The 25,100-nt window shown below is 42.3% G+C and overlaps 1 protein-coding gene across 2 annotated transcripts in view; it reads right to left on the bottom strand.

Moving 5' to 3' along the window:
* The window catches only part of LOC140211744 (poly [ADP-ribose] polymerase tankyrase-1), a 126,651-nt gene extending 108,410 nt beyond the window's left edge, over positions 1 to 18,241 (bottom strand). For both annotated transcript variants that reach the window (XM_072281874.1, XM_072281875.1), the window contains exon 1: positions 17,924 to 18,241. In XM_072281874.1, coding sequence (XP_072137975.1) covers positions 17,924 to 18,218 — 295 coding nt within the window. In that variant the 5' untranslated portion in view covers positions 18,219 to 18,241. The remainder of the gene's footprint in view (positions 1 to 17,923) is intronic.
* Positions 18,242 to 25,100: the final 6,859 nt, after the last annotated feature.

The following is a 25,100-nucleotide window of genomic DNA, read 5'->3' as shown; positions in this document are numbered from 1 at the left end:
GCAATGGTGACTATTCTGTTTCCCATAAAATAGCACTTGACCCTAGTCACCAACAAACAAAAAGATGCTGTTGCACCACAGAAGTCTACCTCTGAACACATGTGCTTTTTTAAAATGCTGAAAAGAATCACCCAAATGCAAATTCAGATCATTTTGAATGTTTAGGGCAAGAGGATATGTACCCTACAAATCACATAATAACCTACACGATAGTCTGAAAACATTCCAAAACTCAATTTGAAGGCAAAAGTAGTAATAAACATTATTGGCTAATTAGAAATGTTTGAAAGCAAAACACTTTTAGTCAGTCGCATTAAGAATGTTAAAGACCAGGGTTAACTTAACAAATACATCATTGTTAAGAGATAAAAACGTGGGTAGCAACATGTGGGAAGTCATGACATGTCTTATTGCATCACTGTGGCCCTTCTCAATTTCCCTACCAGATTCACATCCAATTTCAGATTTCACTAAAACAACAAGAACTGGGGAAATAACAATGGCAAGGTCAGCATTTGTCACATGGTACAAAATATTTTGCCTCAAAATCACAGAGGGCAGGCACAGCTAAAGAGATATTGCACAATTACAAAGAAATGGAAAAGGGGAAGCATAAATATTTTAACATGCTGGAATTTCTAGAGCAACTTCCATTCATCAGTTTTTGATTTATTTTGTTGAAACCATATTTGAGAAAAATCCTTGACAATTCAATGAACAGTGATATTGTATCTCAGCAAAAATGTATGTACACCAGGAACAAAGCATGATTGGCTGTTGGATCTTAGATTTCCAATTGCTGTGTCATTACCAGGGCATACAAGTTAACATCCTAACTTAAAGAGAGAACATTTAAAAAGTCAAAGAAAAAAATGATTTTTGTCTCTAATGATAGGTGAAGTAATTAATCTCAGAACCAAAGCATTCATAGGAAACATGATTTTAAAGGCCCTAAGAATGATTGCCAAATTGCTCTTTCCTGAAATAAGATACAGGTTGAGCATCCCTTATCTGAAATTCCAAAATCTGAAATTTGAGCGTTGATATGATGTCACAAATGCAAAATTTCACAAGTCACTGTAAAGTTTCCAAGCCAATGCATAGGTCTCTGCATATCACAGATAGTGCTGAGAAGTAACACCACATATATAATGAACAAAAGTCAATGAAAAATAGAAGTACACAGTTTAAGGTGAAAAATGAAGATCTTGTCATGTATTGATAGAGTGGAATAGTCAGTGAAGTGAATAGTATGCTGATCATGAAACAAGATCCATCACAACAAAGTGAAAATTGAAGGCAATTGCGAATATTCAGCAGGCTGGTTACAGAAATTTAAGAAAAGGCACAGTATTAAATTTTTAAAGATTTATGGTGATAAAGCATCCGCTGATCATGAAACAGTAGAGAAATTCATTGATGAATTTGCCAAGACAATTGCTGATGAAAATCTAACTGAACAGCGGCATCAGTACATAAAAGTGATGAACAAGTGCAAGACAAAGACCGCTTACTGTTAACACATAAATTCAGAGCTGGGAATGATGGCAATGCCAGACAGCCACTGACTATCCATCCAATCAGCCGATATAGTAAAAGCTATTAATTATATAAGATACGTGTGTGTGCGTGTATAAAATGTAAATGGGATTCATGTTTACACCTGGTTCCCTTCCCTAAGGTATCTCATTATATAGATGTAAATATTCCAAAATCCCAAACCAAAATCTGAAACACATACAGTCAAGCATTTTGGATAGGTGTGCACAAACAGTAATTTTACCTACTAAAATTATTACTTTTTAAATACAATGAATTATTTTTACTTTATATCTTCACCTCCCTCCCCCCCTCCACTTTCCACAGGGCTCACTCCCTTCACAATTCCCTTGTCCATTTGTCCTTCCCGGAACTTAGCCCTAGAAGCAGTCCAAGTGCTACACCTGCCCATACACCACCTCCCTCACCTCCATTAAGGGCCCCAGGTAGTCCGTCCTGGAGACGCAAAGCTTCACCTGCAAATCAGTTGGGGTCGTCTACTGTGTTCATTGCTCCTGATGCAGTTTCCTCCTCATTGATGAGACCCGTCATAAATTGAGGGACCGTTTCATTGAGCAACTCAGCACCGGGAAGTAGGACTTTCCGGTGGCCAAACATTTTAATTCCAATTCCCATTCCGAGATGTCGGTCCATGGCCTCCTCTTGTGCCAAAATGAGGCTACCCTCAGAGCGGAGGAACAACACCTTAAATTCCATATGGGCAGCCTCCAACCTGATGACATGAATATAGATTTCTCCTTCCAGTAAACAAATTCTACCTCCTTTCTATTCCCCACACTGACTTTTTACCTCTTCTCGCCGGCCTATTACTTCACCTAGTTCCCGTCCTCCTTCCACTTCTCCTATGGTCCACTCTCATCTCCTATCAGATTCCTTCTTCGCCAGCCCTTGACCTTTCCCACCCACCTTCCAGCTAGTTTCCTTCCTCTCCCTTCCACCGTTTTATTCTGGCATCTTCCCCCTTCCTTCTCAGTCCTGAACAAGGGTCTTGGCCTGAGACATCAACCACCTATTCACTTCCTTCTGTTTATGTGGAGCTTATGGGACTGCATTGAGTTGGTGGACTGGACAAAATTCAAATCTGAATAAATAATCCACAGATGTCCCTGGTTTCATCAAGCCATGTGGATGAATATGTGCCTCCCAGAACATACAGGACATACCCAAACCAAAAGCTATGGATGAATCAGGAGATTTGTAGGGTGCTAAGGGTATTCAAGACCGGTAATCCTGAACTATACAAAAATTCTAGGTATGACCTACAGAAGGCTATTTTAAGAGTGAAAAAACAATTCTGATTGAAGTTAAGATATGGAATTGGATGCTTGTCAGCTCTAGCAGGGTTTGCAGGCCATTACTTCTACAAAGATTAAACTACCATCATAAATAGTTGTGATACTTCACTCCTAGATGAGTTCAACATCTTTTATGCACACTTTGAAAGGGAGAATAAAACTACATCTGTGGAAATCCCTCCAGCACCTGGTCACCAAGTGATCTCTGTCTCGGTGTGGAGAACCAGTGAGATTACATCCACTGTAGACCTTCTTTAGACCACTGTAGAACATCTTTTAAGGTGGTAAACCCTTGCAAGGTTTTAGGCCCTAATGGTGTACCTTGTAGGGCACTGCAAACCTGTGCCAACTAATTGGCAGGAGAGTTCAAGGACATCTTCAATCTCTCTTTGCTATAGTCAGAGGTTCCTGCCTCCTTGAGAAGGGCAACAATTATACCAGTGCCCAAGAAGAGCAGGGTGAGCTGCCTTAATGACTGCTGCCCAGGCACACTCACATCTACTGTGACGAACTGCTTTGAGAGGTTGGTCACAGCCAGAACCAAATCCTGCCTAAGGACCTGGACCTGCCGCAATTTGCCTATCGCCACAATAGGCCTACAGTGGACTCAATCTCACTGGCTCTCCACTCGGCCTTAGATCACCTGGATAATAACAATACCTACATCAGACTGCTGTTTATTAATTACAGCTCAGCGTTCAACATAATCATACTTTCAGTTCTAATCAATAAACTCCAAAATCTGGTCCTCTGTACCTCGCCCAGCACCTGGATCCTTGACCTCCTCACCGGGAGATCACAGTCTGTACAAATTGGAAAGAACATCTCCTCTTTGCTGAAAATCAACAATGGAGCACCTCAAGAATCTGTGCTTCGCCCACTGCTCTACTACTTCTGCACGCATGTCTGTGTAGCTAGACACAGCTCAAACGGCATCTATAAAATTGCCGATAATACAACTACTATTGGCAGAATTTCAGATGGTAACAAGGAGATGCAGATGAGTGAGATAGATCGATCAGCTGGTTGAGTGGTGTTGCAACAAGCTATCACTCAACATCAGTAAGACCAAAGAACTGATTGTGGACTTCAGGAAGAGGAATTCGAAGGAACACACACCAATGCTCATTGACGGATCGGCAGTGGAAAGGGTGAGAAGTTTCAAGTTCCTTAGTGTCAACATCGCTGAAGATCTACCCTGGGCCCTACATATTGATGCAATTACAAATAAAATACACAGGAGCTATATTTCATTACAATTTTTCAGAGACGTTATATATCACCAAAGACTGTTGTGAATTTCTACAGAGGTAACTTGAAGAATATTCTCACCACCGCATCATCATCTGGTATGTAGGGGCCATTCCACAGGATCAGAAAAAGTTGCAGAAAGTTATAAAATCAGTCAGCTCCATCGTAGGCACTACCTTCCCCAGCATTAAGGACACCTTCAATTAGCGATGCCTCTAAAAGGTGGAATCCATCATTAAGGACCCCTCCACCCAGGACATGCCCTCTTCTCATTTTACCATCAAGGTGGTGGTACAGGGCCCTGAAGACACACACTCAACATCTCAAGAACAGTTCCTTCCCCTCAGCCATCAGATTTCTGAATGGACAATGAACCCATGTATACTAATAGCTTTTTTTTTGCTCTCCTTTTTCACTACTTATTAAATATACATTTCTTATTTTAATTTATAGATTTTTTTACGACATTATTTATTGAAATATAACGGTGCCACAAAACAAATTTCATGACATATACCAGTGATAAGAAATGTGATTCTGATTGCTGCAGAATGGGAGAAATTTTGACTCTGCAAGTTATGAAAAAAAAATTTAACATCGCATTATGTCTTACTGATTTCTCACACATATTTAGCTAGTCCTTTTTTAAATGCACTTATGCTAATCATCCATTTATCCTTTTCATAAGTAGTTTTCCACTCTAAATAAGCCAAGTGCATATGATACTCCCAAATTCCCTACTGGATGTGAAGATGACTTTTAATAATTAGTTTACATTTTTACCTGACAACTGGAAATTGCTTCAAAGTGTTTTTAACTATAAATACTGTATCGCCTTCAGGTTGCAATTCAGATATATGAAAAAAGTTCTAGCCTGTTCAGTACTCCTTGGTAAGATTTTCAGTTTTAGTGATATCTTTGTACATTTTTTTTCTTCAACTTCTCATGTCTTAACTGTTTTTGAAATAAGATCACCTGGGAAAAAACTACTCAAATTTTCCAGTGAAACTGAAACACATTTCAGAAAATAGATTATATAGCACTTGTTTGTATGGATACAATAATGGTTAACTTTCCTAAATCATACTAAATATAGCAATTTACATGCCTGACACTCCTGATGTTAAATAACTACCTATAAAATCATTACCCACATTAAGAAATTATTTCAAGTGTTGTACTTTCAATTTACCTATATGAAAATATAGCTAACTTTCCCTACCATTATTAACCAGTTAATAACAAGAAATTGAACATGTGTGATAATGAAAGGTGTTTACTGAAAAATAATTTTGGCTAAGTACTGCTTTTGACTGCTGCTCGTTCCAGTTTAAGAGGGTTATCAGTTACAATATTCAGTGCAGAAAACATTTGTGTTATGCCAATTTTCTTTCAGATGTATAAAGAGTAAATGAGACGAGAGCAGATATTAGACTGCTGGAAAATGACGCCTGAGAAATGGTAATAGGGGACCAGGAAATGGTGAACAAACCAAATATTTTGCATCAATTTTCACTCTGGAAGACACTAACTAGTAGTATGCTGGAAGTTCAAGGGTGTCAGGAGGTCGAAGTGTGTAAAGTTGCTATTACTAGGGAGAAGGTTCTTGGGAAACAAAGATCTGAAGATAGATAAGACACCTGGACCAGATGGTGTACGCCCCAGGGTACAGAAAGAGGTGGCTGAAGAGATTATAGAGGAATTATCAATGATCTTTCAAGAATCAATTGATTCTGGCATGGTTCTGGATGAAGAGAAAATTGCAAATGTCACTCCATTCTTCAAGGGAGAGGGGCTAAAAACAAAAAAATTATAGGTCAGTTAGTCTGACCCAAGATGTTGAAGCTGATTGTCAAGGATGTGGTTTTGAGGCACATCATAAAATAGGCCAAAGTCAGCATGGCTTCCTCAAGGGAAAGTCTTGCCTGACAATACAGCATGGAATAGGTCCTTCTGGCCCTTCGAGCCACGCCACCCAGCAATCCCCTGATTTAACCCTATCTTAATCACTGGTCAATTTATAATGACCAATTAACCTACCATCCGATACATCCTTGGACCATGGGAGGAAATCGGAGACCCGAAGGAAACTCACGCAGTCACGAAGAAAACAAACTTCTTAGAGGCAAATCTGTTGGAATTATTTGAGAAAATAACAAGCAAGATAGACAAAGGAGAATCAGTGGATGTTCTGTACTTGGATTTTCAGAAGGCCTTTGACAAGGTGCCACACATGAGGCTGCTTAGCAAGGTAAGAGCCCATGGTATTACAGGAAAGATTTTTAGCATGAATAGAGCATTGGCTGATTGGCAGGATACATAGGGTGGAAATAAAAGGAGCCTTTTCTGGTTGGCTGCCAGTGACTAGTGGTATTCCACAGAGATCAATTTTGGGACATTTCTTTTTACGTTAATGTCAATGACTTGGATTATGGTATTGATGACTGTGGCCACGTTCGGGGATATATTGATAGGTGGAGTTGAGGAAGCAGAAGAACTTAGACCGATGAGGAGAATGTGTAAAGAAGTGGCAGATGGAATAGTGTCAGGAAGTGTTTGGTAATGCACTCTGGTAGAAGAAATAAAAGCGTAGACATTTTCTAAACAGACAGAAAAAAAATCAAAAATCCAAGGTGCAAAGGGACTTGCAGAATTTCCTAAAGGTTCATTTCTAGATGGAGTCTGTGGTAAGGAAAGCAAATGAAATGTTAGCATTCATTTTGAAAGGACTAGAATATAAAAGCAAGGATATAATGCTGAAGCTTCATAAGGTACCAGTAAGGCCTCACTTGAAGCATCAACAGTAGTTTTGGGCCCCATATTTAAGAAAGGATGTGTTGACATTGGAAAGGGTTCAGAGGTTCATGAGAATGAAAGGCTCATCATACAAGGAGCGATTGATAGATCTAAACCTTTACTCACTGGAATTTAGAAGAATGAGGGGTGATTCCATCAACTTTATCAAATGTTGAAAGGCCTAAATAAGAGTGGATATGGAAAGAATGTTTCCTATGGTGGGGGAGTCTAAGAACCAGAGGGACGTCCATTTAGAATGAAGATACGGAGGAATTTCTTCAGCCAGAGGGTGGTGCATCTGTGGAATTTGTTGCCATAGGCAGCTATACAGGCCAGATTATTGGGTGTATTTAAGGCTGAGGTTGATAGGTTCTTGATCAGAAATGGATCAGCTGTGACGAGATGGCAGAGCAGATGTGATGGTCCAAATGGCTTAATTCTGCTCCTATCTTATGGTCACATCTGATGGAAACTTAGGAATGGTCATGACTGGCTACACTTACTCCTTTACAGGCAAACTTCAAAAACAATAATCACTATATGATTTAGAAATACTAAATTCTGGTGAAGTTCTTGTAGACACTAGCAAGATTACTTTTTCTGCATATTAGTAATTATAGCAAGTTTTAGTCCTCCTCCAACAGTACAAAATATACAGTAACCACTTCACCTGGTTTCACCTATCACCTGCCAGCTTGTACTCCTTCCCCTCAGAGACAGTTGCAGAATGAAATTTATCAATTTCTTATTTTGACAAAGATTGAACATAATTTTAATAAAGCTACTCTGTGCATCACATCTAAATTGATGAGTCAAACACAATTAAGGGATGCAGAGGTGCAATATGACTGTTCCAATTATAATTCAAATTATACAAATTAAGTTGTGCCTTACCCTTTTATGAAATCCAGAACAAATACAGACCACAGCATTATACTATAAAAAAAACTAGATAAAAATAGTTACCCAGTTCTTTCAACGCTACAACAGCATATCAACTAAGAAACAAAAACTCATAGATTCTTCACCAGACCAATAATTGTAGACTACTTACCCATTTAAACAATAGCTAGTTGCGCTAATTACTCTCTGACCATCCCAAAGAAATCCTCGTAATTTTGATGCATTGTGACCTCACATGCCTCATAATGGGCCTGATTACCTCACTGCAGTTCAAACCTACAACCCACCTTATGAGCTGGTATACTGTGCAGTTTTGAATAGAACACATCAGGCAGCACTGCTGAAACATCATAGCAGAGAAAATATTCTTTTGATCTAACCAATATTTATTACATTTTGCTCGTAATTCTACAGGGCGGGGAGGGGAGGAGGGGGGAGGGAACATCGACTCAGACCATGAGAGGCCTGCGTCGGGCATTTTCATGCCTTACAAAGCGCAGGTTGGAAGTCTGTTGGGGCGCCACTCCTCGCACAGACTAGAGCAATGTGTGATTAAGTGCCTTGCTCAAGGGCACAAACACGCTGCCACAGCTGAGACTCGAACTAGCAACCTTGAGATAACTAGATGAACACCTTAACCACTTGGCCACATGCCCAACACATAATTCTACAGAACCTGTTCATATATTGGTTCCTCAATTTAATCCAGCTCAAATAAAATTCTGCATGAAAATTTTAGGAACAGAACAAAAATAATTCCATATATAATACTAATTTGAACAATTCTACATCATTTGCTTATTTGCATTTAAATGTTTCTCCCACAATGCCAAGTCCAAGGTGTTCTCAGGAACAATTTATTGCTTGATACAAGTAATATCAGGTGCACTATATCCAAGTTCTTTCAGTTCAATAAGTAGTGGGAACTGAATATCTTTATCCAATTTTGTACAGTAGTTGCCCTGAACTTCTGGAACCTAACAGGGAAGAACAAAGCACACAGCATAATAAACACTGTTAAAGAAGATAAAAAAGTTACATCACTCAGGACCAACCTTTAACTATAACAACAGGGAAAAAACTGGAGCTGCAGCTTGATGACCTTCAAATCACACGGGATAAGGAGGATGTCTTAGGAGCTATAGGGAGGTAGTCACCCCTAGATTGCTGGAGACAGGTAACTGGATGACTGGCAAAAGGAGGGGAAATGCATAGCTAATGCAGAGTACACCTGTGGCCATTCCTCTCAATAATAAGTATACAACTTTAGATGCTGAAGATACTGAGGGGGACAACTTACCGGGGAGGAGCTACAGTGACCGGGTCTCTGATACTGAGTCTGGTGCTGTGGCTGAGAAGAACACAGAAGTGAAGTGGACTGTAGTGTTGATAGGAGATTCCCTAGTCAGAGGAACAGAAAAGAGGCTCTGTTGGCACGATAGAGACATCCAGATAGTATGATGCCTCCTTGGTACCAGGATCCGGGACGTCTCGGTTAGATTCCATGGCATTCTCAAGGACGAGGGTGAGCAGCCAAAAATCTTGGTACATATTGGCACCAATGACATGGATAGACAAGGTGAGGAGGTCCTGAAGAGAGATTTTAGGGAACAAGCTAGGAAGCTAAAAAACAGGACTCCAAGGTAGTAACCTCTGGACTGCTGCCTATGCTACATGCCAGTGAGGGTAGGAATAGGATGATTTGGCAGGTGAATGCATGGCTGAGGAACTGGTGCAGGAGGCAGGGGTTCAGATTACTGTACCAATGGGGAAGATACGACCTGTACAAAAGGTTCAGGTTACACCTGAACCAGAGGGGGTCCAATATCTTTGCGGGTAGGTTGGCTAGAGTTATTCAGGAGGGTTTAACCTAATTTGGCAAGGGGATGGGAACCGGAGTGATAGTGCTGAAGATGAGGTAGCTGGTGTACAAATAGAGGCAATATATAGTGAGGAGAGGTTGTCGATAGGGCAAATTGCAGTCAACAGGATGAGTTGCAATGTAAAAGGTGAAGAAAATTGAGAAGGGTGAATACGGGACTGAAGGTGTTATATTTGAATGTGCACAGTATACGGAATAAGGTCGATGAACTTGTAGCACAGTGACGAATTGGCAAGTATAATGTTGTAAGCATCACTAAATCATGGCTGAAAGAAGATTATTGCTGGGAGCTTAATGCCCAAGGATACACTTTGTATCGAAAGGATAGGCAGGAAGGCAGAGGGGGCGATGTGCGATGTGTTGGTAAAAAATGAATTCAAATCATTAGAAGGAGGTGATGTAGGGTCGGAAGGTTTGAATCATAGTGGATACAGCTAAGGAACTGCAAGGGTAAAAAAAAACCATGATGGGAACTATATTCAGACCCCCAAACAGTAGTAAGGATATGATCTACAAATTACAACAAGAGATAGAAAATGCATGCCAAAAGGGCAAAGTTACAATAGTGATGGGGGCTCTCAATATGCAGGTAGTTTGGGAAAATCAGGTTGGTGCTGGATTCCAAGAGGAGAAATTTCTAGAACGCCTACGAGATGGCAAGATGACACAACCATGACTAACAAGAGAATTCAAAACCAAAGACAGGACATATAATAGAGCAAAAATTAGTGAATGTTAAGAGGATTGGGAAGCTTTTAAAAACCAACAGAAAGCAACTAAAAAAGTCATTAAGGCAAAGATGAAATACAAAAGCTAGCTAATAATATTAAAAAGACCAGAAGTTTCTCTGGATACATAAAGTGTAAAAGAAAGGTGACGGTGGATATCGGACTGCTGGAAAACGATGCTGGAGAGGTAGTAATGGAGGACAATGAAATAATGGATGAACTGAATCAGTATTTTGCATCAGTCTTCAGTGTGGAAGACACTAGCAGTATGGTGGAAGTTCCAGGTGGCAGGGACCATGAGTGTGTGAACCTGAAAGGTTTGAAGGTAGATAAGTCACCTGGACCAGATGGTATACACCCCAGAATTCTGAAAAATGTGGTTGAGGAGACTGTAGAAGCATGTTGTCTGAGGGAGCAACAGAGTGAGAGCAGCTGACGCCGAGAAGATTGAGAAGCTCATCAGGAAGGCTGATTCTGTTTTGGGGATGGAACTGGATTCTCTGGTGATTGTGTCTGAAAGGAGGATGCTGCACAAACTACCGAGCATTATGGACAACCCCTCTCACCCCCTGCGTGATATACTGGACAGAGTTACCTTTAGTAACAGACTGATTCTACCAGGGTGCACCACTGAACCTCACAGGAAATCCTTTCTCCCTGTAGCTATAAGACTCCACAACTCCTCCTCCTTAAATATATAAGTATATGGTTTCATTGCACATCTCTATTTTGCACTATGACTTTTAAATTCAAATTTTGTACTCTTTCTCGTACACCAATGTTTACACTTTGTATTTTAAAGTACACCCTATCCTCGTTATATGCGGGGGATACATTCCCCGCAGTCGCGACATAGTATGGAAAACACATAATGTGCATAATTACTTAAATGGAGAAAATAGGGATGCATTCTGAAGGGCTTCCTAAATATGTTTTATCTGTAATTTATTCATTTTCATACCAATACGATACAAAATCAGTACCACAAGGAAACATTCGTATTATATTTCATCAATTTAAGGTAATATTCAACATAATAAATCATAGAAAATTAATATATTAGGGTGTACAGTACTCACCAACAGTGGCAGGTGTGTTGGGTCCGGGAGATGAGTGGTTGTGCAGTGGTGTCGGGCAGCTTTACATGGATGCGGTGGATGGTTGTGGGTCGTCAGGATCATCAAGGACAGCAAGGGGTGAAGGAAGACTCAAAGAACTCTCAGAACTGCCGGCAGCAGGAGATGATACCGGTTTGAAGAAAGTGGTGAGGGTTGTTTGCTTGGCAGCTGCCCAGTGGACAGGAAGCATGTTCTTACTCAAACCCTTAAGAGCACGGGGGTTGAGTGAATGGTAAACTAAGAGAGGCTTCATCTTACAGTCTCTTTCGGCATTGGAACACATAAGCAGAGTCAACCTATCCTTTGCTGCCTTGAAACCTGACACAGTCCTTTCACATTTACTTATGTAAGTGCGTTTCGGCATATGCTTCCAAAAAAAGCCCAGTCTCATCTGCATTAAACACCTGCTTTGGTGTGATGCCTAACTCAGCTATCATAGCCTGCAACTGCAAAGGTAGCGTTCAGCAGCTTCGTGGTCAGCACTAGCTTGCTCACCACGCACAGCTAAGTTGTGAAGCCTGTGACGATTAACAAACTTAGAAAACCATCTTCGACTTGCATTAGAGCTAACAATATCACTTGACACTTCCTCACTAGCCTCTGAACAAAGGCGACCATAAATTTCCAAAGCTTTTACACGAAGGTGATCGGAACCAAGTGTTTTTTTTTCTTTATTTCATGCTCAATGTACAAACTCAGTATTTTCTCCATTTTTGTCATAATCGGGTTACGCACTTTGGTCATAATCTTTGAAGACACTTGTAATGAATCAATTGCTGCACTTTCTATTTTCTCAGTATTTTTCTTTATGTTTCTGATCCTGGACCCACCCAGGCCGAAGTAGCGTCCCAGGGCTGTGTTACCTTCACCTGACGCGGCCCTGTTTATAATTCCCAACTTTTTTTTCCCCCCAAGTGTTAAAGTGGTCCTCTGCCCAGGACTAACATAGGACGCTTAGGAGGCATAGTTAAATATTTCAAGCACAACATCAGTGCACCGTAGGTAACAACAACAGAAGTTTGAGAGCGCAAGATCGCACATCTACACGCGGCCAAAACCAATGCGAGACTGGTGGGTGTGAGGCATGCGCACGTGACTTGTATTGGCGGGAAAGCGGTGCTTCTCATCCCAACAGCCTCGCATAACTATGAGTTTTGGATACATATAAGAAGTTGGTAGAAATAGGTTCAACGCATAACTGTGAATCCACATTGTCTGAAGACGCATATAACGAGGATAGGGTGTATATATTTCTGACTGAGCAATCTTGCAACAATAATTTCCTTCGGGATAAATAGTTTATCTTATTAGTAATAACCAATCAAGAACAACTAAATTTGGGAATAGTTCCGGAAGACTGGAAAATTGCAAAAGTCACTCCACTATTCAAATAGGGAGAGGCAGAAGAAAGTAAACTATAGGCTAGTTAGTCTGACTCAGTGGTTAGGAAGATATTGGAGTTGATTATCAAGGTTTCAAAGTACCTGGAGGCACATGATAAAAGGCTGTAGTCAGCATGGTTTCTTCAAGGGAAAATCTTGACTGACAAATCTGTTGAAATTCTTCTGAAGAAATAACAAGCAGGATAGACAATGGAGAATCAGCTGATGTTGTGTATTTGGATTTTCAGAAGGCCACTGACAAAGTGCCGCACATGAGGCTGCTTTATAAGCTACGAGCCCATGGTATTACAAGAAAGATTCTAGCATGGATAAAGCAGTACACACAAAATGCTGGAGGAACTCAGCAGGTCAGTCAACATCTACGGAAAAGAGCACAGTGAACGTTTTGACCGAGACCCTTCAGCAGGACTGGAGAAAAAAAGTAGAACAGTAGAGCTAAAAAGGTGGGGGGAAGGGAGGGAAGAACACAAGGTTACAGGTGACACCAGGAGGGAGAAGGGTGAAATAAAGAGTTGGGGAGTTGATTGGTGAAAGAGATACAGTGTTGGGGAAGAGGAATTTAATAGGAGCGAACAGAAGGCCATGGAAGAATGAAAAGGGTGGAACAGCACCAGAAGGTGGTGATGGGCAGGCAAGGAGATAAGGTGACAAGGGGAAAAGGAGAGAGGTCGGGCCCCATTACCGGAAGTTCGAGAAATTGATGTTCATGCCATCAGGTTGGAGGCTACCCAGATGGAATACAAGGTGTTGTTCCTCCAACCTGAACGTGGAGTCATTGTGACAATAGAGGCGGCCATGGATAGACATACTGGAATGATAATGGGATGTGGAATTACAACAGGTGGCCACTGGGAGATCCTGCTTTACCCATTCCCCATTCTCTTTTCCTCATCTCGTCTTTCTGGCACTCCCCCCACTTTTCTTTCTTCTTTGGCCTTCTGTCCTTTCCTATTAGATGCCCCCTTCTCCAGCCCTGTATCTCTTTCACCTAGCAACTTCCTAACTCTTTAGTTTACCTCTCCCCCTCCCGGTTTCACCTGTCATCCTGTGTTTCTCCCTCCCCTCCCCCCACCATTTAACTCCACTGCTCATCTTTCTTTTCCTTCAGTCCTGCTGAAGGGTCTCGGACTGAAATGTCGACTACTCTTTTCCATAAATGCTGCCTGGCCTGCTGAATTCCTCCAGCATTCTGCGTGTGTTGCATGGATTTCCAGCATCTGCAGATTTTGTTGTTTGTGAATGGATAAAGCAGTGGATGACTGGCAGGAGGCAGAGTGGGAATAAAAGGAACCTTTCTGGTTGGCTGCCGGTGACTAGTGGTGTTCCATAGGGGCTCTGTGTGGGGGCCGATTCTTTTTACATTGTGTGTCCATGATTTGAATGGTGGAATTGATGGCTTTGTTGTAAAGTTTGCAGACGATACAAAGATACGTGGAAGGGCAAGTAGTTTTGGGGAAGTAGGGAGGCCACAGAAGAACTTGACAGATTAGGAGAATGGGGAAAGACATGGCAGATGGAATACAGTGTTGTGAAGTGTATGGTGATCCACTTTTGGTAGAATTGAGGCGCAAAGACACTTGGGAGTCCTTGTGCAGGATTCCCTGAAGGCTAATTTGCAGGTTGAGGCTGTGGTGAGGAAGGCAAATGCGATCTTAGCATTCATTTCAAGAGTACTAGAATATAAAAGGGTGTAGTGCTGAGACTTCATAAAGCACTTGTGAGGCCTCAATTGCAGTATAGTGAACAGTTTTGGGGCCCCTTATCTTAGGAAGGTTGAACAGAAACTAGATAAGGTTTAATGGAGATTCACAAAGATGATTCCAGGATTGAATGACCTGTCATATGAAGAGCATTTGTCATTAAGTTGTGGCTCCAGCAAACCAGGTAAGACATTCTTTTCTTTAATTAAGGTGGCTGGAGTGTCTAACAAATTGATTGTACTTTTGTATCAATAGTCCATTGACTTGACCGGAATGGTTATCAAACTGATTGTTCTTTTGTATCGGTGGCCTTATAACTTCTGACAATTCTGACATCGGGCAGTGAACTTGTAGAACCGCCGGGGAGATGAGAAAGGGTCTCTCCCTGATGTCAGGTCCAAGTTCACCCACTGGCTGAGCTCAAAGAAATAAATGGGTGAAAAAATAAGTAACGATCTTTTTGTGCTGTCGTTATTTGGTCTAGCAAAGTTACGTTTACAATGCTGCAAGTCTCCCCTCTCCATGCCACCGATGTTGTCCAAGGGAAGGGCATTAGGACCCATAAGCTTGGCACCAGTGTCATCGCAGAGCAATGTGTGGTTAAGTGCCTTGCTCAAGGACACAACACGCTGCCTCAGCTGAGGCTTGAAATAGCGACCTTCAGACCACTAGACTGACGCCTTAAATCACTTGGCCATGTGCCGCACCCATTGAAACCTAACGAATATTGAAGAGCCTAGACAAAGTGGATGTGGAGAGGATGTTTCCTACAGTGGGTAAGCCTAGGCCTGGAGAGGACAGGCTCAGAACAGATGAGAAGGAATTTCTTTAGCTAGACGTTTGTGAATCTGTGGAATTCATTGCCACAGATGGCTGTGGAGGCCAAGTCATTCAGTATATTTAAAGCACAGATTAATAAGTTCTTGGTTAGTCAGGTTATCAAAGGTCACAGGGAGAAGACAGGAGAATGGGGTTGAAATGGATAATAAATCAGCCGTGATGGAATGGCAGAGCTGACTCAATGGGCCAAGAGGCCTAATTCTGCCCCTATGTTTTATATCTTAAAAGACAACAAATGCAGGGAAAGGAAACACCACACAAAACAGCTTCTGATTCCTTGTTACAAAGAATACCTAAATGGTGTTGCAATCCATGTGACGGGTAGATATAGAAACATAGAAAATGGTTCTTCAAGCCACCTCTGCTATTCAATATTATAAATGATATTCAAATTCAGCATTGTATTTTCACTTTCTCCCCATATCCCCTATGACCCCACAACAAAATCTAACTTCTTAAATATATGTATTCATTTGGCTTCAACTTTCTGTGGTAGAGAATTCCACAGCTTCACTCTCTGGGTAAAAACAATGTCCTTACCTCAGTCCTACACGGCTTAGCTCTATACTTGGGCTGTGAACCCTGACTTGAATTCCCCTACCACTGAAACATCTTTCTCACATCTCATCATTACAGTTCTGATGCAATTTTGTAGCTTTCTATCAAATTCCTTTTCATTCTTCTAAACGCTAAGCCAAATTGACCCAACCCATCTTCATACATCAGCCCTTCCGTTTTAGGAATTAGCTTGGTGAACCTTCATAGTACTTGTGATAGTGAGATCATTCTTCAGATAAGGAGGCCAAAACTACACACAATAATCAAGCTGACATCTCTCTTGTTGCATCTCAGTCCTCTCGTGATTAAGGACAACATATCATTTGTGTTCGGCAACATGCTTATTTTCAATGACTAGTGACCAAGGACACTCGAGTCTCGCTGCACCTTCCCCTTTCCCATACTACTTATATTTCAGATAATAATTTGCCTTCCTGTTTTGCCACTAAACTTCAATTATCCAAATCATACTGCATCTATAATATAGATGCCAATCCCTCAAACTGTCCAAATCACACTGGAGCTTCCACGCATCAGCCTCATAGTTCACATTCCCACCCAGCATTTTACCATCCGCAAATCAGATATATTGTTTTACTTCTCTCGTGGCCCTTTGCTGGGGTTTTAACACTGATCCCTGTCATACTCCACTGGTTGCTACCTGGAAATTTAAAAAAGACCAGTTTATTCCTAGTTTTCGTTTCCTGCCTGCCAATCTGCTCATTATCTATGTCAGTGGATTTGTTTCCCTTTCTAATCTCAGAGGATCGGCACACACAAACACAAAGGCCACCAAAATGTAAACATGGTAGTTGGGTGGTGGTAAGTACAAACAGTCCCCAAGTTACTGGAGGGTTCCATTCTTCAACATTCTTTGAAAACCAATTTTTCTTCTAGTCAGCAAGTACAGAAGTGTTTAGCAAGAGAAACTTTAGAGTGAGTTGGGTAAGCACGGCAGGTTTCTCTCAATCCTATAACAATAGCATACTAATCATGTCAAGGTACCTGGGTATGTATAGCTACTATCAATATTCTTTAATGTATTAACAAAAGACTTGTTATTGACATTACTGAGGTAGATTTAAACAAGCCAACCCAAGGGTAAATAAAACTAAAAAGGACGTGAAACTGAGAATAAAGTTGCCCCCTATTACTGAACAGTAATTATCAGTTGGACTATATCGCTAACCACATTGTATTCCTGTGCACACACTTCCTTAATCTATATTGAATATTCTCTATATGTTCACACTAACACCAGCCATAAGGAACATAGTTAATGATAATTCGTTTGCATTTCTGCAACAAACGTTCCGATCTTGAAAAATCATTTTAAAAATTATGAGGAATTTTGCGTAAAGTTGGATTTTCATAAATTGGGTATTCCGTAACAGGAAGAGTCCCTGCACTTAATTACAATGCTCCCACGGAATAAGTTAGGTATACTAGGTTGCCTATTCCTACCCATATTTTTTCGATGCCATTCTGATTACACTTGGAATAGAAGTTAAACATTGCCCGTGTTCAAGAAATCCAATAGCTATCGATTGCATCAAAACATTATTAAATCCTTATTAAGCCCTTCTCCCAACACCACCGCCCCCCCCCGCCGCCACCACCTCCAGGAAAATATCCATTCAACAGCCGAAGCGATAATGCAGTGTGTGGCCTGTTTTTTTGCACATTCGCTTGGTAGCAGCAGCCGCCTCCCTGCCGCCGAATCTGACGACCCATGTTACTGCTCTACTCCGGGCCCAGACATCTCATCCCCATCGCACTGCTAATGAGTTGTTTTGATGTCCCGAGGCTGAGGCTCCGAAGACATTTCGCCGCCCTACCTCCCACGAGCCCTACTCAAATGTCCCGGCCCACAGAACCGAGTCACACACCTGCAGCGAAGTGAAGTGGAGTCGATTTTCTGCCGGCCATGTCCTTGGCATTCACATTGCCCGAGTCCACCAGGCGCTTCACCCGCAAAACATCGCCATTTCTGCAGGCCTCGAACAACTCTCGGCCCGAGTCACTCGCTGGGCCGCCTGTTGCTGTCCCCGTGCCCGGGGGAGTGACGTTGCCGCCGGTAAATCCCGGCGAGTCCGGCCTGTCGGAGGTCGGAACCGTGCTCGCGACTGATGACGAGCCCGGGTCCGAGGCGCTCGGAGAAAGCTGACTGCGCCGCGCCGCCATCTTCCCCCGTCACTGCAGCAACGCCGATGATGTCAGCGAGCTGGCGGGAGCGCGCCTGGGGAACGCTCGCTCACGGTGGCCTGAGGACGAGTCGGGGAGCGGCGCTCGCCGGGGCCGGAGAGACGCACTGCTCCGCAGTGAAGCCCACCATGTCGGGATAGAGCGGAAATATAATTCTGAAAAATTAAACTGGTGATTTTAAAACCTTCATGTCCTTCGGGAAAGATCTGCAATCTGTTACCGATTTAATGCTCCGAATGAAATCTCGAGTGAACATATTTGAGATGATACGTTAGGCACCGGTTTTGTGACTGCAATTATAAAAGATCTGAATCAGGCATTTGTTGTGAAATTTGTTGTTTGTTGCACAGCAGTGCATAGTAATAATAAAATAAGTTACAATATTAGGTATATATAAAAATAAATAAGTCGTGCAAAAAGAGAAGGAAATAAAAGTGAGGTAGTTAGTGTTCGTGGGTACATTGTCCGTTCAGAAATCTGATGGTGCAGGGAATGAAGCTATTCTTGAAACTTTGAGTGTGTATCTTCAAGCTCTTGTATATCCTCTTTGATGGTAGCAATGAGAATCTTGGGTGATGGGTGTTATTAATGATGGACGCTGCCTTTTGAAGGTGTCCTGGACGCTGGCTAATTCCCATGATGGAGTTGGCAAAGTGTGTCACTTTCTGCAGCATCTTCTGATCCAATGCAGTGGCCCCTCCATACCAGATAGTGATGTAACCAGTTAGAATGCCCACCATGGTACATTTGTAGAAATTTGCTAGTATCTTTGGTGACACACCAATTCTCCTAAAATTCCTTATGAAATATAACCTCTGTCATCCTGTCTTTGTTGTTGCATCAATATGTTGGGCTCAGAAAAGATTACTTATCTAAATCCAGTGATCAGCTTCAATACTAATTGTCAAACAATACTTATCTGGCACCCCTTCACATCTCTAATGCTAGTGAGTTATTCTAACAATCAATTTCTATTGACTAGTCTGTAACACATGTTGAGTTGGTGAGGGAAAATAATCATCTTTAGCAACATGTACATTTCAGCAAATGGCTGTTATTGATAATTTAATAATTACAAAAGTCACTTGGCACCCTTTCCAGCACATGAGATCTGTTTGTTTTTAAAGGCAGATCATTACCAAACACTTCAATATTCTTCTGTGCTCCAGAAATATCTGTGACAAAATATATAAGCAGATGACGAAGAAGAGGAGATCAAGGGACCCAGGGCTCATAAGTTCAGTAAGCAATCCAGTTGACTTCCTATTTTAAACTCATCCAAAACACTGCTATCTGCTTTCCAATTTGCAACAAATCCCATTCATCCTCCAAACCATTTGATAGAGACATTCAACTCCAGAATATTCCCATTTTACAATTTTCATTCGTGAAATACATAGGTGACAGGAATTAATGCCCTGCAGGAGGTGCTTCTGGGCAATTATGGCATTTATTTTAATGCCCATCCCAAGTTTCCCTGAAGTGCTGCTTGTACTGCGCTTCCTTCTTCATCTGCTTTGAACAACTAAGCAACTTACCCGATTGCTTCATAGGACTACTTCGAGCAGTGGTAGAGGACAGAGAATTTCCTACCTTGAAGTCACTGCCTGACCAGTGGCTTTTTTCGCAGCAGTTTTACGATCTTCATGGTCTGATTTGGATCCTGACTTTTTATTTTGATTATTTTAAAACAGAAATTAAATATTCACGTTGCATGGTAGGACTTAAAATTACATTCAACTGATTATCAATCCAGAAGTTTGTGGGCAATGGAGAAATGTAACATTGATAGTAGTAAGTGAGAAAACATCAAAATAACCTATACAATATACAGTAATCCTGAAATTCTTTTCCTTTGCAAACATCCACAAAAACAGAGTGCCCCAAAGAATGAATGACAGTTAAATGTTAGAACCCCAAAGCGCCCCCTGGCTCCCCCTCCCACGCGTAAGCAGCAGCAAAGCATCAATAAAGACACAGACTTGCAGTACCCCAAAAACTACTCGTTCACCCAGTAATTTGACATACCACAGGTCCTCTCTCTCCCCAGTAAGGGAAAAAGAGGTGTCCCCGTTTCACAGCGAGAGGGGAGACATAACAAAACAACTCGCTGATGTATGCTGTTAAAAGTCTGTTATGTTGCTTCTTCCCAGCTCTATGCCCAAAGAACTTGGGTCTCTGGGCACACAGCCAGCTCACTGCTTTCAATCTTCCATCTCCCACGACGCACCAGTTTTCTGCAGCAGCACCGACCTCGAATCTTGCCCAGCTCCAGAGCCAGGGAACTCTGGCACTCTGAAGGAGTGCTAATCTTATAGGCTGCGATCTTGGCATATCGAAAAATGGCCAGTCGTGAGACCCCGAGAGCAGGTTGCATTTCCTCAAAGAACGAATGACAGCGTGTAACTTCAGGTCAGTGTCTTACAGAGGGCGCTGGTGGCGGGCCCAAATGCAAGACACAGACACTGAAGTACTAGGAACAGGACAGGACTAGAGATAGGGACGTGACTGGATGCAGACAAGGAGCTGGGATAAGAACACAGACTTGGGCTAGGACATTGGCTAGGCAAGCGGGACCAGGACTAGGAACTGGGAACTAGGAGCCTGGGCTTGGACTCCGAGTCAGAGACCGGACAAGGACCCAGAACCTGGGTCTTGACCTGGGCTCGGACCCTGGAACTAGGCGAGGACATGACGTGGCTACAGGACTGGACAAGGCTTGGGTTCCTCGAGGTGAAGACATGACGAGGCTTGGGTTCCTTGAGGCGAGGACGTGACGAGGCTTGGGTTCCTCGAGGCGAGAACGTGACGAGTCTTGGGTTCCTCGAGGCGAGGACGTGATGAGGCTTGGGTTCCTCGAGGCGAGGACATGATGAGGCTTGGGTTTGGAGTCTGAGCCAGAGACTGGACAAGGACCCAGAACCTGGGTCTTGACTCGGGCTCGGACTCCGGAACTAGGCGAGGACAAGACATGGCTACAGAAAAGGTCATGGAACTCCTGAACAGGACGAGGCACATGGACAGGACAAGAGCATAAAGCCTTGGCTTGAACAGGACGAAGGAACTCCAGCACCGGGCTGGACGAGGTTCTCCTGGGTTGGGCAAGAACATGAAGCCTTGATTTGGTCGAGGGAGAGACAGGAACATAGAGCCTAGAGCCTTGGTAATCTCAAGAGACAGGAACATGGAACACAGAGCCGGGACCCCTCCTTGGAAACAGGACATAGGGCCAGGACTCATACACAGAACACTGAGAGACAGATCTCCACTCAAGGTAGCGGCAAACAGCTGGACCTACCCAATGGAGGCGAGGGCACAAAGAGACAGTTGCCAATACAAGGTAGCGGCAAATGGCCGGACCTACCTAGTGAAGGTGTGGACACAGAGACAGCTCAAAACAACAATAGACAGTTCCTTATCTTGCTCCGGCAGTTACACTTGACAGCGGTGCAGGCGAGGCGAGGCAAGGTGAGATAAGGTAAGGCTTCAGACACTGGTTGCAGGGCAAAGCTTCAGGAGGAAGGGGCAGAGAAGGGATTCATACAGGGGGTTTGGACAGGAACAATCCAGCAACTGAAGCTTCTTCTTCTTCTTCCTTGAGTTTTACGGCAGTTGGCATCCACACTGTTGCATTACCGCCATCTTCAGGATTTATTGTCCCTCATTGTCCATTCACTTTAAAGCCGTCTTTCCAGTCCCATTGCCCTTAAAAAACTAAACAACCATTTCCTCCCTCGATCACTCTCCCCACATTCCAATAAACCTTTAACACTGTTCTCTACCAGTCCTATTTTGCATAATTGTTGTAACATTTGGTGCCTTTCCTGTGCAAATTTCCGGCATGAAATAAGAATATGCTCTACTGTTGTCTCCTGACATAGATCGCAAAAACCTGTTGGATGCTTATTTATGATGGCTAGAGTGCCAGGTTGCTGTGCCCAATTCTCAGTCTACTTATAATTACTTGCTCCTTCCGCTTTACTCCCCTATTTCTTCCCATATCTACTCTGTTCTGAATTGAATGTAAATGTCTTCCTTTTATTGCTCTTTCCCAATGCTGCTGCCACTGTTGATTTATCCTTCTCCACACTATGCTCTTCCCCTCTGATTTTGATAGTTTAATATTGACCTCTATAGATCCTTTTTTGACTGCTGCTTTTGCCAGCCTATCTGCTGTCTCATTTCCCATAATACCCAAATGTGCTGAAACCCACATGAATGCGATATTTTTGCCTTGTCTAGCCAGTCTTGAATTTGCAAACAGGATTTCATAAAGCAGATCCTGGTGACCTCTAGCTGTACCCGCCTTAATGCTTGCAAGGGCTGACACAGAATCGCTACATATCACAAAATTATTATAATCAACCTGCTCACTCCATTCTAGTGATAACAATATGGCAAACATTTCAACTGCATATACACTCAAGCAATCAGGTGTTCTCTTGCTAATTTCCACTTGATAATTTGATACAACAATTACAGACCCTATTGCACCTGTTTCTGGATCCTTTGATCCATCCGTAAAAATCTGTATGCCTTTATATTTACATTCCCTATAACTATGATATTCACTGAGTATATCAGCCGTCCTATTACTGTGTTTAATCTTAAGCAATTCCAAATGTACAGAGGGATTTTCTAATACCCCGAAAGGTCTGACAGGCCACACCACACTTAGACAAAACTCTTTATTGTATACACCCATATCTTTTGCTGTTTGCTCTCCTGTCCAGCCAAAACTTTCTTTTTGTGTCCTCTCCTTCTCCCAGCATGTCTGCAACACCCTTTTTGTAGGATGGCTATCACCATGCCCCCTTAAATTAATCCAGTAATTGGCCTCCAGCTGTTTACGCCGCAGCCCCAATGGCATTTCATTTGCTTCAACTTGGAGTGCACACACTGGGGAAGTTCTAACCGCTCCCAGGCACACCCTTAGAGCCCGAGCTTGCACAATATCCAGTTCTGCTAGCACAGATTTTGCTGTTGACCCGTATACAATACTTCTGTATTCTAATCTTGATCTTATTAATGCTACATAAATATACTTCAGTGATGCAAAATCAGCACCCCATTCCAATCCAGCAAGGCACCTCATAACATTCATCACATTTTTACATTTAGTAACTACATACCTAACATGCTCTCTCCATGTTAATCTCAAGTCAATGTGCACTCCCAAAAACTGAAAACTTTCAGCTCTCTCCACGTTACTTCCATACAGATTCAGATTAAGTCCCCTGACCTTTTTCCTTGTAAAGAACATGGCTTTGGCTTCTCCACTGAAAATTTAACACCCCACTTTGTCCCCCACTCTTCAACTTGATTAATTCCATTTTGCATTTTGGTAACTATATGTTCAATATCTCTCCCTCTTTTCCACAAAGCCCCATCATCTGTGAAGTAGGATGTCGTGCACAATCCTGATTTGATAGGGACAGACGTGAAGAAGCACGGAGGAACACCGGGAGAAACTTCTGAAATGCCTGCTTCGCTGCTGCTGCTACTGCGCAATCGAGAATCTCTGGAGATGAAGGCCCCAAATCCTCGGCCTTGCCTATTGCCTGTTGCTGGGGCCAGGGTCGAAACGCTCGGCAGAGATGGTGCTCGCTGCATCGGTGTCAGGGAGCTGGTCGGAGGCTCGGAGTTTTCGGACGGACTCGGAGTCGGACTGTGGTCGCATGCTTCCGGGATTTTGCATCGGCAAGTCTGCGGCGCTGGAGGTTTACCGTCTGCATGAGATGATTGGACTTTCGAGAGATTCTGTGACTTTACCATGCCCATGGTCTGTTCTTAGCAAATTACGGTATTGCTTTGCACTGTTGTAACTATATGTTATAATTATGTGGTTTTTGTCAGTTTTTCAGTCTTGGTTTGTCATATGTCTCTGTGATATCATTCTGGAAAAACATTGTATCATTTCTTAATGCATGCATTACTAAATGACAATAAAAGAGGACTGTGTGTCCTCATAATCTAATCTGCAAACAATAACCTCCCCACTTCTGTTGGAATATTTACGAATATATCATTTATCAAAGTGGAGAATAAAGTTGGACTCATTACACTCCCCTGAGGTATCCTATTTTCTACAACATGCTGGCTTGATAGCTCTGATCTTATTTTCACCTGAATAGTTCTCCCATTTAAAAAGTCCTTAACCCAATTGAACATCGCCCCCGCCCCCCCCCCCACCGATTCCCATTAAATGTAGCTTGATTAGGAGCCCCTCTTTCCATAACATATCATAAGCTTTCTCAATATCAAAAAAAACTGCAACCACTGTCTCTTTATTTACTTGAGCTTTTCCTATTTCATCCTCTAGACACAACACTGGATCCATCCTTCCTTTCCTGAACCCACTTTGATACGTCGCCATCATACCTCTACTTTCCAAGAAGTACACTAACCTCTCATTTATCATACGTTCCATAAGCTTACATACATGTGACGTCAAGGCAATTGGTCTGTAGTTTTCTGGCCTGCTGGCATCTTTCCCAGGTTTCCTTATTGGAATAATTATTGCCTCTTTCCAGCTCCCTGGTATTCTCCCTTCATCCCAGACTTTGTTATAGAGGAGCAGTAGTTTCTCCAGACTTCCTTCACTCAAGTGTTTTATCATACTATAACATACTTCATCTTTACCTGGTGCAGTCTATCTTGTTTTATCTAGTGCCTTTCTTAATTCTCCCATGCTGAAAGGGACATCTTGCACACTGTCAAGGTTAGTTTTCCTACATAAAGCCTCCATATTTTCAGCTTTTGTTCTCTCTCTACCTCTTCTTCCCTTCCCAGACAATTTATCACAACTATGTACCATAACAAAAGTGTTTGCCAACAACTCTGCCTTTTCCTTATTTGTTA

Source organism: Mobula birostris, chromosome 17, assembly GCF_030028105.1.
Source record: "Mobula birostris isolate sMobBir1 chromosome 17, sMobBir1.hap1, whole genome shotgun sequence".
Taxonomy (NCBI): Eukaryota; Metazoa; Chordata; class Chondrichthyes; order Myliobatiformes; family Myliobatidae; genus Mobula; species Mobula birostris.
This window is presented reverse-complemented; position numbering and strand designations above follow the sequence as displayed.